General features: G+C 36.7%; 2 protein-coding genes across 3 annotated transcripts; one reads left to right on the top strand and one right to left on the bottom strand.

Moving 5' to 3' along the window:
- Positions 1-292: 292 nt before the first annotated feature.
- On the bottom strand, positions 293-12,372 carry LOC306855725 (cysteine protease ATG4A-like). Of its 2 annotated transcripts, XM_079394554.1 has the most exons (13): positions 12,318-12,372; positions 11,650-11,760; positions 10,586-10,657; positions 10,387-10,485; positions 9,462-9,563; positions 9,157-9,229; positions 8,453-8,532; positions 7,091-7,308; positions 6,238-6,316; positions 5,913-6,058; positions 4,032-4,088; positions 3,841-3,952; positions 293-1,005 (listed from the first exon to the last, which is right to left on the bottom strand). In XM_079394554.1, the coding sequence occupies exons 1-13, from the start codon at positions 12,325-12,327 to the stop codon at positions 941-943; spliced, it is 1,224 nt and encodes a 407-aa protein (XP_079250680.1). In that variant the 5' UTR covers positions 12,328-12,372; the 3' UTR covers positions 293-940. The 2 variants fall into 2 exon arrangements, with proteins under 2 accessions (XP_079250680.1, XP_079250679.1); XM_079394553.1 differs by lacking the exon at positions 12,318-12,372 and having other exon boundaries at positions 11,650-11,785.
- A 113-nt stretch (positions 12,373-12,485) lies between these two features.
- On the top strand, positions 12,486-15,485 carry LOC306855736 (ankyrin repeat domain-containing protein 46-like). Its single transcript, XM_079394567.1, has 4 exons — positions 12,486-12,609; positions 13,109-13,433; positions 14,387-14,545; positions 14,653-15,485. The coding sequence occupies exons 2-4, from the start codon at positions 13,123-13,125 to the stop codon at positions 14,867-14,869; spliced, it is 687 nt and encodes a 228-aa protein (XP_079250693.1). The 5' UTR covers positions 12,486-12,609; positions 13,109-13,122; the 3' UTR covers positions 14,870-15,485.
- The last annotated feature ends 451 nt before the right edge of the window (positions 15,486-15,936 follow it).

Here is a 15,936-nt window from a genome sequence, read left to right as displayed (position 1 = left end):
CCATATCTTGCATTTAAAGACTGATATTATTCAAAGATCATATAATCATATGATTCTTAATATTAAGAAACGTGCATTGTGCACAAGCAGTACTTCAAATAAAGTTGAATTATCTATAAGTCTCGAGCGATGTGTCAGTAAATATGTTAATAGATTTGAACTACACTTAATATAAATGCATTTTATACTCATTTTTTTGTAATTTATGCAATAAATCTTTTCTTTGAATAAGTTACATATTAATATTATATAACACATTATTTTAGACACAAGTCAAAAAAAGAGTCCTGTTCAGATTTGTCATCTTTTATAAACATACAAAGACAGTGTGGACATGAAAGGGACAATATTCACCAATAAATGATAGGATCTCATAATTTAGTAGCTTTACAGTTTATTTCTTTTTAAAAAGTGATAGGACCGATCAAAAATGCGCTAAACATTTTTAAATATCTTCATTTGAAGCCATATTTACAGATGTGGGTGAAATAATTAACCCACTGTAGGAAAGGAAACGTCACCTTCACCAGTCAGAATCATAAATATGTCATCAAGAGAGGCACTTGTTTAACCAATAAGGTTGTCATTTGTTTCCTTGAATAACACTGAATTAAAGATGTCTGCATATGATCCATCTCCTGCTGTCAGGAGGTAGAGTGTGTTGAGGTTGTAAAGAAATGATCCTCATCAAAGCCTTCACCTCACCATGATACAGTACGGAAAAGTTCATGCAAACAGTTCTCTGTTTGTTTCCATAGTTAAGTCTCTCACGCAACCTCTAAACGTCACACAAAGTTGCTTCTTATTTTCCTCACTGATAGGCTTTTCTGCTCTGCTGTTGTTTTTTGCGTACGGTAAGCGTGTGCTCGGTGTTGATCGGAGGCACTTGTGCAGTGTGGAGCAGAAGAAGGCTACTGACATCTCTTTATCCGTGGACTGATCACACATATAGGATCTCAAACTCCTCTTCTGACTCAAAAAGCTTGTCTGGGGACTCGATGAACTCTAGAAGAATGAGCACAGACGGTAAGAATGATGAAACAAAACCAGTTCACCATGGTTATGCTGCATAGTCTTCTTTCAATCACTTTCTATGAAGCCTGTATTTATGTATTCTTTATGCATTATAATGCACATATGATGCCTTTGAAAACCCCTTATAATAAGTCATAGCATCTCATGAATCATTTAAACTGTTGTAATACATTACAGTGCTGTCTATTTGTGGTTATGACCTTTGAATATGTTGATGCATAACACACGATAAACAGCTTATTATATCCACACAAGTTATAATGGATTATATTTGTTGTATATATATATATATACTTTATGTGTGTGTCTTTATTATACACATAATAAATATACACAGTACACACACACATATATATATATATATAAACAAAAACTATTTTGAATGTGATTAAACGTTGCCCAGCACTATTTATAAAGTATTATACATATCCTATCGGTATCTTTCTATATTTCACTAGTGTGTTTTACTGCCTAAAGTAAAATAACAAATACAATATTCTTGTAAATATTCACAAGTAATCCACACGACTGCATGAAAAGCTGCATGTTTGTAGGAAACAAATACATCATTAAGATGTTTTTAATGTCAAACTGTTGTTTCTGGTTAAAATACGAGTCCATAATCCATAATAATGCTTCCTCTAGTTGTCTGGTCTGAATCTGCTCAGATCAAGCACTGTTTACAAACCCAAACAGTCCAAAACAGTCTCTAAACAAATATGTGGATGGATTTCGATGTGAGAGACAACAGGAGATGGACTTTTTCCACTGAAGAAACATTATGGATTATAAAAAATTACTTAATGATGGTTTTGTTTCTTACAAACACAGCTTTTGTCTTCTCCAGATGTTAACTGATGGACTGGAGTGGTGTGGATTACTCTCATTCTGACGGCACCCATTCACTGCAGAGCATCCATTGCGGAGCAAGTGATGCAATGCTACATTTCTCCAAATCTGATGAAGAAATAAACTCATCTCCATCTTGGGCAGCCTGAGAGTGAGGACATTTTTTGGGGGGGGTGAACTATTCCTTTAAAGTAAAATTACAACCCCAAATCAGAAAAAGTTGGGACAATATGAAAAACGCAAATAAAAAAAGAAAGTAGTGATTTCTAAATTTACTTTGACTTGTATTTCATTGCAGACAACATGAACACAAAATATTTCACGTTTTGTCTGGTAAACTTCATTTCATTTGTAAATATACATCCTTTCCTGTCATTCAGACCTGCAACACATTCCAAAAAAGGTTGGGACAGGAGCAATTTAGGGCTAGTAATCAGGTAAATTGGTTAAATAATGATGTGATTTGAAACAGGTGATGTCAACAGGTGATTGTAATTATGATTTGGTACAAAAGCAGCATCCAAGAACGGTCTGGTCCTTTAGGAGCAAAGATGGGCCGAGGATCGCCAGTTTACCAACAAATACGTGAGAAAATTATTGAAATGTTTAAAAACAATGTTCCTCAAAGAAAGATAGGAAGAGATTTGGATATTTCACCTTCAACAGTGCATAACATAATTAAAAGATTCAAGGAATCTGGAGGAATTTCAGTGCATAAAGGAGGGCGCAAGCCTAAGCTGAACAACTGTGATCTCCGATCCCTCAGGCGACACTGCATCAAGAATCGTCATTCATCTATAAGTGATATCACCACATGGGCTCAGGACTACTTTGGCAAACATTTGTCAAGTACCACAATACGTAGTTACATCCACAAATGCCAGTTAAAACTGTACTGTGCCAAAAGGAAGCCCTATGTTAACAGTGTCCAGAAGCGCCGTTGACTTCTCTGGGCTCGCAGGCATCTGGGATGGACCATCACACAGTGGAAACGTGTACTTTAGTCAGATGAATCAGTATTTCAGTTATTTTTTGAGAGAAATGGACGCCGTGTGATCCGGACCAAAGAAGAAAAGGATCATCCAGACTGTTACCAACAAGTCCAAAAGCCAGGGTCTGTCATGGTATGGGGTTGTGTCAGTGCCCTTGCCAAAGGTAACCTTCACTTCTGTGATGGCATCATTAATGCTGAAAAGTACATAGAGATTTTGGAGCACAATATGCTGCCTTCAAGAAGACATCTTTTCCAGGGACGCCCATGCATATTTCAACAAGACGATGCAAAACCACATTCTGCACACATTACAAAGTCCTGGCTGCGGAGGAAGAGGATACGGGTACTTGACTGGCATGCCTGCAGTCCTGACCTGTCTCCAATAGAGAACGTGTGGCGCATTTTGAAGTACTGTTGCCCACCTTAAGACTTGTTTGCAGGAAGAATGGGACAAAACTCCTGAAACACTTCATCACTTGGTGTCTTCAGTCCCTAAACGTCTTTTAAGTGTTGTGAAAAGGAATGGCAACATTACAAAGTGGTAAATGCTTTACTGTTCCAACTTTTTTTAAAAATGTGTTGCAAGAACCAAAATTGGAATACGTGTTTTTGAAAAAAACTATAAAATTCATGAGGAACACATTAAATAATGTGCTGTTGTATTGTTTTCAATGTAATACAGGTCAAAGATAATTTAACAAAGTACTGTTTTCAGTTTGATTTTAATTTAACATACCGTCCCAACTTTTTCTGATTTGGGGTTGTATATGACACTTCAAGATATGAGACTTGTATACATTATAACTATGGGAACTATAATCCATTGTAATTTGCATAATGTGTTCATTTCTTCACTTAAGATATTATGCATGCATTAAGAATATCCTGATATTAATGCATTACAAATACAGGCTTCATAGAAAATTTTAGCACACAATGCTACAGTGCTTATTCCTCAGTACCTGCTCCTGTGGTCTGCACCTCTGGTTTGGTGGGAGGAACGAACGGAGGCCAATGAGATGGGTGTTTCTCTACCAGCTCGAACATCCGCAAATTTCTTTTCTTGAGGAGCTCCTTAAAATCAGAGGGAAATAATGAAAGCAAGTCAAAGCTGTAAAGAAAGCAAGCTGGTAAATCATGTTCTTGATCTAACCTGCTGAACCAGATCACACCAGCTGTCAAAGTCCTCCTCGCTCTTGCAGAAAAAACCCTAGGGACAAACATTCACATTTACTGATCCATGAAATGAAACCCTGAACGCCTTCTAACATCTGTAGCTGAAGACGTTTGGCTCATTCTCGCATTTGTTCGTCGAGAAGTGATTTTCAATGGATGAACATTTTTGTAATATTTGTCAACCTGGAATATGAACATGGGTATGTCTTCAGACAAAGAGTCAGTTAGGGGCCGTTCACAGTCACACAGAATACGTCTTTGTGTCTAAAAACGCGAGACGCAGCGCTCAGGAATGGTTTTTAAAAAAAGCACAGCACAGAATGCTTTCTCTGCCTTGTTGCCGTCAAATAAAACGGTTGCCACGTCAACTTCCTACTGTAAACCGAAGCAACGCTTACCCCGCCTCTGGGCTCTTCTGATTGGTCCATTGTTTTGGAACTGACATTGATGAGCAGCGCTGTGTGTAAAAGTTGAAATTTTAACTTTATACGACGTTTTAAAAACACGGCACTCATGTGCGAGACGCTGCAAATATGTGAGACCGTCATACACGTCCGTCTAGTGCATTTACATAGAAAAAAAACAGAAAAGTAGTGCATTGGACATTTGGAACGGCCCCTTAGAGTTAAAATAATTATTTCCAATTGTAATAATGATTCAATGCTAAAATCTTAAGCAAAAGTACTTGCATATTTAAATACTTTTTTTTAATAAATTAACTTATTCACACATTTTTCACTAATTAATCATGATTAAGTGCACATTAATATAAAATATTTATATTGTAATAATTTCACATTGAATCTCCAACTGAACGTAGAAACAACATAAAGAGGTTATATTTTAAAAGTGTGTTTAATGGCATATTTTTACTAAGTAGTCTATTATTAATGAAGGCCAGTATCATTGACACCAATACTGCTACTAGGCTGCATTTACACAGCAAGTCTTAATGCACAGATACGATCTTTTGAACATACCTGATTTTTTGGCCCACCTGTTTATTTTGACCCCTGCCAAAAATAATTGTCAGTGATCGCTTTACTATGCACACAGTTGACCCTCAGGATTTGAATAGCTGTGCTATTAACATTACTTATATGGACAACAGCTGTCATGGATGTTTTACAGCGCAAAATCTAACTGAATGGATCATTTTCATTCGTTATTTTATTTACAGCTCGTTAAGAGGTAGAATGTGAGCTAATAAGAAAATGGCTTTTAGTAGCGAAGCTGCTGCATTTATAAAATTCACAGGGCAGGGGTTGAAAACCAGCTCCTGAATGTGCAATTTCTTACCTATATAAAGTTTCCACCTCAATAAAATGCGAGCGCATACAGAAAAAAACATTCGGATCTAGTGTGGATTTTTGTGTTTACACGTGTGCAACAAATTCTGATCTGTGTCAGATGTGAGCAAAACAAATCTGAATTTTTGTGCCAGTGTAAATGCATTTTTCCCTCAATTTAAGCCATTAATTATAGCCATTCAATCCTACAATATAATGTAAAGCCATTGTTTCTTAACATTTAATAGGTTTTATAAAATATAACAACAGCAACTTTTAGTTTAAGTGAATCTTCACATAAACTATATGCATAATCTATAAATTGAAAATAGATTAATTTTATTCAAGCTACAAAAGTTAATCAGTGTTGAGCAGTGAGTGATTTCTGTCTTTTTTTGTTCTTTGATTTCCATCAATGACAGACTGCAGCAGGTTTCACTTTAAATGCACATGATGCAGATCTGACACATTGACAGCTTTCTGTGCGCATGCACATGTCGGATGCTTGTGTTCCCAGAGAGCAGACGAATTCACTTCTGCTTTGGCAGTGACACGGTTTGAGCTCTCACCAGCGCGACAGACGGGTCCAGGCTAGTGATTTTCATCCGGTGTGGGGTCCTCTGACAGTGATAGCTCTGGTCGTCCACAGCACTGCCTGATTCAGTGTCCACGGCCTGCTGCGTAGTGTGAGGGTCCAGATAGATCAACTCATCATCTGAAAAATAAAAAATGAGAATGCCTCAAAAACACATTTTCCAGGATAAAGCATTGCGCTGATTCCTTCGATCGATTAATTTTCAATGGGAAACACGTTGGATCATGCGTATGTATTAAGTATTTCATTTTATCACCCAAACTCTGTAAGCGCTAACAAATTAGACTGAGAAAACTCACCGATAAATCCAATAAAATAATAGGCGAGGTTGGGCTTTCCTCCCAAAACACCACACGACTGAGGCATCTTAAAACACTCCTAGGAAAAGAAGAAGAAACGTGTGTGTCTATGATACATGAAAAATAATATAATCAGAGCTGCGTAGATAACTTACAAATTGCAGTCTGTTACTGATTCCAAATTACATGACAAATCTTGCAGTTAGTAACGTAATCTATTACATTGCACATTTTAGGTAATATAATCAAACTACTTTTTATATAAACAGATCATTTGTTTACTTTTCATAATAATATCATCAGATAACTTGTTTATCACATTGATTTAAACAGGATAATCTTGTACCATATTGATAGAAAATTACAAAGAAAAAGATGTTTTCCATTCGTTGTTATTAACAGCAAAAAGTGCATTAAATATTACATCAAGGTTTTCCAAACTGGGGTTTGTGAGTTTAATGAAAAGCTAATACTAAATTAAATCATAAAAACACAAAATTAAAATCATTTGAAAATAAAATCAATCAAAATAAAACACTAAAAGATGTAATTTTATTTGTTTACCTGCATGTGACCATTAATAAATGTCAGAGAACCGTGAACATGCAAATGTGATACTTAATTATTAAAATATTTATTTTAAAATCTTAAGGATACTCACTAAGACAAAACAGTTTTAGGGAGAATCAATATTGCTATTGAGTGAATAATATGTAATCATGTCATTTAAAATGTAAAATCTAATAAGAATACTTAATTTTTCTAATCTAAATACGTAATCCAGATTACATGTAATCCATTACTACTCGGCTCTGAATACAATAAACTCTTCAGACAAAGAAAAGTGTGGTACTTTGAAGGCCTGAATGTAGACGGGGTTGATGCTGTTAATGCCCATTCGAAGAGGAATGACCAGCAGCAGGGGCCTCCAGTCCAGGGGCCTTTGGGACTGAAGGTTAAGTGTCTTTCCCTGAGCCTCTGAACAGCTCTGGCCTGACGCTGGCACTTCTCCTCGGCCACAGGGACCAGCCCTGGACATGCTTTCCCGGCCTGGCTGCTTACACTGTTTCTCTGGTCCACAGGAAAGAGGTGAGAACATCAAGAAGGTTGGAAGAGAGAAATAAGAAGATTATTCATCCTATATAAACTTCCTTCGGCTCTAATGACATCAGGCCAGAGGAGAACTTGGGGGAACTTTCTCCTGAGGTTTTTTCTCCATTTCTGGGTTCCTTCCTACTGTTGCATTTGGCTTGCTTAGTTGGGGTTTAAAAGACACTTAAATGTTCAGTAATATTATTGATTTCGTTGCACTGACACTATCGGACGTGAACAAAAAGCTGGACTGAATTGTGCTGAATGTGACACTATTTGAAGTCTTTTCATAATTAATACATTTTGCAACACTGACATTGAACTGAAGTGAATCAACTGACTTGAGATGAATAATGACACTATTGTAGAGCTGCTTTATACAGGCGTTCTGCAGTTTAATTCACTCTTATACAAATTAAGGCTTACAAGGGTCTTAAATCAGAGCAGAATGTCTTACATTCATAGTCATGGCATTAAATGTTGCATGCACTTACAACAAATATCTGTCAGTGCAGAATGAAAACTTGTTTTCCCTTTGAATTCAATTTATTCTTCTGAGACAACTGGCATATTTGTTCTTGCTTTAATCATAAAATCACTTAATTTTAATCAATTTCTCAGAAAACAAGACTATATCTTGTCATTTTGGTTCTCAAGTAAATGCATCTTGATTTTTGACTGATTTTACAGACATTTGCACTGAAAACAAGACAAAAACAAGGAAGCAAATAACTTTTTTTTTGCTTTTTTTCGGTATTCTAGTAACTTGAAGTAGAGCTATTCAAGCCATAAGCTTTTTTCTTTTAAAATAAATCTGTCAGAAGGTGTATTTTCAAACTTTGAAGCATTACTAATACAAGACATTTAAATTTAGAGACCATATTGACGTATTGTGTTCCACTCATTTCCTTTAAATTTATTTGATCTTAAAAAAATCTTACATGTACCATCATAAAAGCTGCAGAAACCCTATTTATAGCTCAGCTGAAGTTGTTTCACAACTGATGAATATCAACACAGTTATTTCCCTGTTTATTACTGTGAAGCTGCTTTGAAAGAATCAGTGTTGTATAAAGCGCTATATAAATAAATGTGACATGACTAATCAGAAAAAGATACTCACTGATGTCTTCAATAACAACTGTGTTGTCCATTGACACATACACAGCCAGTGTATTCCAGTCATCAAACAGGGCAAGTTTCCTGCAAGCAGACGGCCATTTGCTGTTAGTTCACTCAAAATGTTGTTCAAACTACGAGATTTAAATGGTGCTTTCATTTACAGCAGTGTGGCACTTGTAAAGCGCACATATTAAATATAATTATACTATTTCATGATGCAGTACTTCATTACTACTTCACCCAAAAGTGAAAGTTTGCTAAAAAAATGTCTTCATCCTCAAGTCATCCTAGAGTTTTCTTTCTTCATAGGAACAGATTTGGTGAAATGCAGCATTGCATCACTTGCTTACCAATGGATCCAATGAATGGGTGCCGTCAGAATCCAACAGTTTGAAGTTAAAAACATCTTAATGACACAGCTTTTGGCTTCACAAGATGTTAACTGATGGACTGGAGTGGTGTGGATTACTTGTGGATTATTGAGATGGACTCTCATTCTGACGGCACCCATTCATTGGTGAGCAAGTGATGCAATGCTACATTTCTCCAAATCTGATGAAGAAACAAACTCATCTACATCTTGGAATGGTGAGCACATTTTCAGCAAATTTGTAAAAGCACTGCATTAAAACCAAGACAAATGTGTCCAACAACAAAATATTATTTTCAAGATACCAGTCTTTGGAAAAGAAAAAAGACACTTGCTTGAGTACTTGAGTCACTGTGTTCGGTCCATACCATTCTCCAACAGACTTGCCCTCTCCAACGCCCATCTGAGCTACACAAACAGGACACACAATACTCATGACTTCAGTGCCACTGCGATGAACAGTACTCACACATAGAGACTTTCAGATAATGCAATGATGTGCACTTGCTGTGAACTAATGGTTTTAAACAAAACGTACAATGGTCATTGAGAGGGCTGGACCAATAATAATGGTCTTGAATGACATGGTTGTAGGCAGCAACAGTCACACACACCCACACACACACATGTTATGCCTTACCCATCTGGTGGATAGAGTAGCAGCTATCCTTCTTGTCTAAAAAGCAGTGCAAGATGCGATGATACTCTTTGGGCTGAAGTTTCTTTGGATCCCATCTCCAATCTAGAACACACAGTAAAGCAGAGCACTTCAAGAGGTGCAATATGTACCTCCTCAGACGCGACACTCACACAGGTTGCCAAACTGAGGACATGAAACAAGAACCAACACAATTAACAATTAACTATGGAAGGCAACAAACACTGTTACGCTGTAAGTTAATGAGCGGATTTATTCATGTTTTAATAAGCCTCTGGTCATAGAGATTTTTAGGCCGGGTATCTTCTGAACTAAATAAAATCTCATGGACTTTATGAATGCAATGATTCAAAGACTCACCCAAGATTTATTTGTTACATTAATGGATGAATCAGTGTTTTTGAATGAATCTTTTGAATGAATGATTTTTAATAGCCACTTTTCGCCACCTAAAAATAAAAGATGCGCACACAGGAATTGATAGGTGGAATTAAAATTTTAACTTTACAACAAGTATCCGATTCTGGAATTGGAACTGATTTTCGATACCCAACCCTACTAATGATGTTTTTTGTATTTTTGTAGGTCATCTCAACAATGTACATGACAAACTCTAAAATAGTTAGGAATATACTAAAGCATGTTCAGTTTTTTTATGTATTAAACAATATGTTGATTCAAAAAAGTGATAGGAATATTCTTTCACTGGCCTCTAGTTTTCACTCTACTCCTTGGTTTGGATTTCATTTCTATATCAATGATCGTACTGGTAAATGTACATTTGCCAAATGTAGAATGTCACCCTTCATACAGAAATACTGTGAATACAGTGTAGTATAGTGTGAGTAGTACAGTCGCAGCTATTCCACACACCCGTTATTGGTAAGGAGCTCCCACGTTTGCTTACCTCGACCAAGGTGCCTGCAGACCAAAGCCTGCGCGAGGATCATCTGTCCGCAGCGGAGCATGCAGCCCCATCCCGCGTCTGATGAAGGGCCTGTTCCTCCTGCAAACCACAGACAAACACCCTTCTCAGCACACTAAGCATCCTCTAATCAGGACTGAAGTCAGCTCCATTTAGCTAGACTAGTTTACTTGCCACTTACCTATGGGAGAAAACTTTTTCCTGTATGTGAACCACAGTCGTGACCGCACATCCGCGAGCAGCTCTGATTTCTCTGGAAAATGATCGTTCATCATATTAGAATGATTTCATGCAAAGGATCATATGACACTGAAGACTGGAGTAATGATGCTGAAAATTCAGCTTTTGATCACAGAAATAAATTATATGTTAAAATATATTGACATAGAACATGATTTTTTTAAATTGTAAAAATATTTCCTAATATTGTATTTTGATCAAATAAATTGAGCCTTGGTGAGCAGAAGAAACTTCTTTGAAAAACATTAAAACTCTTATTATTCCAAACTTTTGGCTGCCGGTGCACCAGAGTAATGTAACAGTAAATGATGCAACTAATCCGAACCCTGTGGTAACTGTATATTTAATTAATTATTATTACTCAGTGCTTTTAATATAATTGTATAATTACACTGTAACAAGGACAAGTGAAACCCAGATTTAATTTCTTAATTGTAACCCTGCAGCACAAAAGCAGTCCTGAGTAGCACAGGTATATTTGTATCAATAGCCAACAATACATTGTATGGGGCAAAATTTATTTTTCTTTTATGCCAAAAAGCATTAGGATATTAAGTAAAGATCATGTTCCATGAAGATATTTTGAAAATGTCCTACTGTAAATATATCAAAACTTTAATTTTGGAATTTTTTATTAGTAATATGCATTGCTAAGAACTTCATTTGGACAAATCTAAAGGCGATTTTCTCAATATTTATTTATTTATTTATTTATTTTTACACCCTCAGATTCCCGATTTTCAAATAGTTGTCCTATCCTAAACTATACATCAATGGAAAATTTATTTATTGAGCTTTCAGATGATATATATATAAATCTCAATTTCGAAAAATGTACCCTTATGACTGGTTTTGTGGTCCAGGGTCACAATTAGTGGTTAATGGCTGATGCCATTACAGAGAGCAGGATGGCTGATATGCAAAATCCAATTTAATAACAGCATGTGTGTTGATATAGTTAATTAATTCTGAAAGCAATATGCACTACATTATGGCCTCTCTTACTTGTTTTAAGATCATAACATGCTCCCAAGATCCATACTGGCTCGTCTACATCTGGCAGGTCTTCTAGGAACTCAGAGAATACGTTGATTTGATTCTCATACTTGGCTAGAACTGGAATAATTGGTGACATGTTAGTGTTGTGACACAATCACAGTAAATTCCTGATAAACACATAGCAGCACTTCTGACATCAACATGCCTCACAGAAACACTGGGATGGTCCCAGATGCTAATGTACCATGTACTTGCATGTAATAAGATGACATAATCAGATACCATGTATTTACTGGGTACTCTAAGGAACTTGAATACCATGGTACATAACATGGTAAAAGTCCACAAACATGGTTTTACCATGGTAATAGTTTGTTAGTGCTAGTACCAACATACAGAGTAATAGCTTTGGTGATCTGAACCACAACAACAACGACTCGAGGACCAGAGGAACTCTATTAGTCAGTATTTGCAAGCGAGAGATGCACAGGCCACTGAAGAACAATGAGACAACTTGAAACTCAGTTACGAAATTTCCTCTGCGGGAATCCCAAGCAGATCTCACTAGACTCTTGTCGATGCTTTTCTAACTTAAAACGTCGCCTGAACGTTGTCAGCCGAAAGAATCATTAAATCGCTGATCTTTTTCTTATTTTTAACCACAAATTCCCTACCTGCCTCCATCCTCGGCCGTCATCGGATACAAATACATCGCGGTGCATTGTGGGTACCGCAGTCCATGTCTGAGTCGTTCTAATAGTCAACAGCGCCAGAAAAACTACACTGACCAGATTTCGAGGCTAAGACGCGGAAGTCAAATATTTGTGATCATAACATGCTCTGGGGCTTGTAGTCTATAGAGCTTGGCAAACTCCATCTTTTTACGTCATTTCATTTCTATTTTCCCACAACAGAGGCTGGGAAAGCTGCGGATTTGATAAGATACATTCAAGATATCACTCCGAGGTATTGATTTACCTTCTATAAAGGAAGTTATTAAACGGTGTTATTGGTCACAGTCGTGTGTTTTGTTTGTTTGCTTTGTTGAATAACACTAGCTTGACTAAGCTAGTCCGCTAGCTTCATGAGGTTTAGTTGTCATGTAATCTAAATGATATTTTCAGCATAATTAATAACCTTTATTTAATAAACATTTACAGTTTTTGAAGCTTTAACCTATTAAATGTTTGGTGCATGAAGCATCCATCATAAATACATGCTAACACAGAGATTTGAGGTGTATTTTAGGTGCTGTAACTGTTTTTAGCCTTTTTAAGCAACTGTTTGCAGTGTGGTGAGAAATTAATTTGTCAAATTTGTAAAAAAATCTATTAATATGACTGCATAGTGCATAATGATTATAAAGCAATTAGAAAAGTAACTTCAAAGTAGTTTTTAAATATCAAAATATATTAAATAAGTCATGTCAACTGTTCCAAATGTGATTTTTATTTCCAAATCTCAGACATCAGGTGCAACATGTCCTACGTGTTCATCAGTGACTCCCTGCAGACCACCGTGCCACTGCTGCAGGCCTGCATCGACGGGGATCTCGCTCACACTAAACGGCTCCTGGAGTCCGGATTCGACCCAAACACCCGGGACTGCCGGGGACGGACCGGATTGCATCTGGCTGCCGCTCGGGGAAACGTGGAGATCTGCTCTTTGCTGCATAAGTTTGGTGCTGATCTGTTGGCCACTGACTCACAGGGCAACACGGCACTGCACATGTGTGGACATGTAGACACCATCCACTTCCTGGTGTCCAACGGCCTCAAGATTGACATCTGGTCAGTGTTTTTATGATCTTGATGGTACAGTGACTATATATAATGGTACTGAATTACCATAGTGCTATACTGGCATTCACATGCTATTCCACGGTACCTTACCAGTCAAACATTTCATGACACTTACATATATTTAATTTAGAAAAATCAAAACTATGAAATAACAGATGGAAATAAAGGGGTTTTGCAGTTTTGAACACTGATAATAATCAGCATATTAGAATCACGTGACACTCAAGACTGGATGCTGAAAATTCAGCTTTTACTCAGAAATAAATTACATTTTACAATATATTCATATAGAAAACAGTTCATTTAAATTGTAATAATATTTCACAATCTCACAATACTATATTTTTGATCAAATGCAGTCTTGGTGAACGAGTTTTTTAACATTTAAAAAAAATTGAACCATAGTGTAAATGTGAAAAATAATAAATGTGTACAGTATTATCAGGAAAGTACTTTCTGTTCAGTTGATCTCAGGATTTCTGGCCAGTCTTTAAGCATAATATCACATTCTGAAAATGATGAACTTTTATTTATGGTATTTTATTATACTAGGGCTGCACGATATATCGCATGCGATTGTCACGCGCATCTGTGTATTAAATGCCGCTCCGTTTGAAAACAGGTGATGGAGATTTATTACTAATCACAGAACCGGCTTTACTGACGAGATGCGCGTGACAATCGCATGCCATATATCGTGCAGCCCTGTATTATATTAATAATTTTCTCCCCACTCTCTTTTTTCTGCTGACCCCTTAACACCTCCTTGTGGTCTCCTGAGGGCCCCGGACCCCAGTTTGAAAACTCCTGTCTAACAGTTCATATATTACAGGGCCAGTTCCCTGAAATGTGGTGTCTTGCTCAGTGAGGATTCATGAATTAACCTTTAGTTGCCACAAAAAACCTGACCGCTTCATGTCCATGCTTTTTGATCTGAACAGTAATCACAATGGAGCCACTCCTCTGGTGCTGGCCAAGAGACGCGGTGTGAATAAGGACGCGCTCCATCTGCTGGAGGGCCTGGAGGAACAAGAAGTGAAGGGCTTCAACCGCAGCTCCCATTCCAGTCTGGAGAAGATGCACATGGCTGAGAATGAAAGGTGAGATGATTACCATTACCTGTTTTTTTTATAATCCAAACGTTCAAACTTATGAATCGTTCTTCATAAGTGTTCTTACTCATTATCGGCTGCTGTATCTCCTGCAGTGCCATGGAGAGCCACTCTCTTCTCAACCCACACCTGCATCACAGCGATGGCATGTTGTCCAGCTTCCGCACTACATGGCAGGAGTTTGTGGAAGATCTTGGCTTCTGGCGAGTGCTCTTGCTGCTCCTCGTCATTGCTCTGCTCTCACTCGGCATTGCGTATTACGTCAGCGGAGTCTTGCCTTTCGCGTCTAATCAGCTAGAACTTGTGCACTAATATGAAAATATGAAAGCTCATTAAAAAACAATGATTTTTGCATTAGCTGATGATTGTTCTTACAGTAACCACGCTTTAAATTGTAATCATACATTATGTGACTGAATTCTAAAATATTTTTTTGTATATTAATGTAAATAGACCTTTCATGTGCTAAAAAAATGTTTTTGGAATCTTTTTATTGCCCATTCTGCACCCGTTCATGCTATCGTTTCTGTACCAGCCCACATTGCCACCTTTTTTATTTTATTTAAATTATTGAATTTACATATTAAAGTTTTGTGATTGCAAAAAGTGTTTATTTTGGAGTTTAACCCTTGCACTTTAACAATGGTGTATGTGAAATGGGTTCAGGGTCATTTCGACAGTTTGGTGGATTTTATATCCACATCAAGCAATACTGCAGGTTTTATGTAAATATTAACCAAATTTATGCCACATGGTTTTCCATACATTAACTAATAATAGTAATAAAGCACTTAACAGACATTTTCATTAAATCATGTTTGCTCAACTACATTTGGAAATAAAGTTTACGTATACATTTTTAAATGAACAATTGTGAGTATTATGTACATCTACTTATTCTCTTTGATGCAAAATACAGTTTATTATGATACATATTTTTGTCAAATTCATCACCAAACACCAATGACTTGTATAGGGGTTCAGTCATTTTAGACACTTTCAAAACTGTTGCAACAGAGATGGAAATACAGTTATTAAATACATGAATTATGCTCCATCCTTGTTGCCACAGTTTTGTTAGTGCCTTCTGTTATAAAGAAGGAGGTGCCATTACTTTTGTCCATATAGTGTCATTGGTGTTTGGTGATGAGTTTTTGGCTCAAGGTCTGCATTTAAAGTCACACCAGAGGTTTCTGCAGACCAGTTAAGTTCTTCCACGAATCAATCATGTCTTTCTGAACCGTGTCTTATACACAGAGACACAGTCATGTTAGAATAGAAAAGGGTTCTGTCCAAACTGTTGCTATAAAATTAAAAACACACAATTCCCTAGAATATCATTATATGCTTAAACATTAAGATTTATACTCATGGAAATT

This window comes from Barbus barbus (assembly GCF_936440315.1).
Source record: "Barbus barbus genome assembly, chromosome: 36".
In the NCBI taxonomy this organism is placed as follows: domain Eukaryota; kingdom Metazoa; phylum Chordata; class Actinopteri; order Cypriniformes; family Cyprinidae; genus Barbus; species Barbus barbus.
This window is presented reverse-complemented; position numbering and strand designations above follow the sequence as displayed.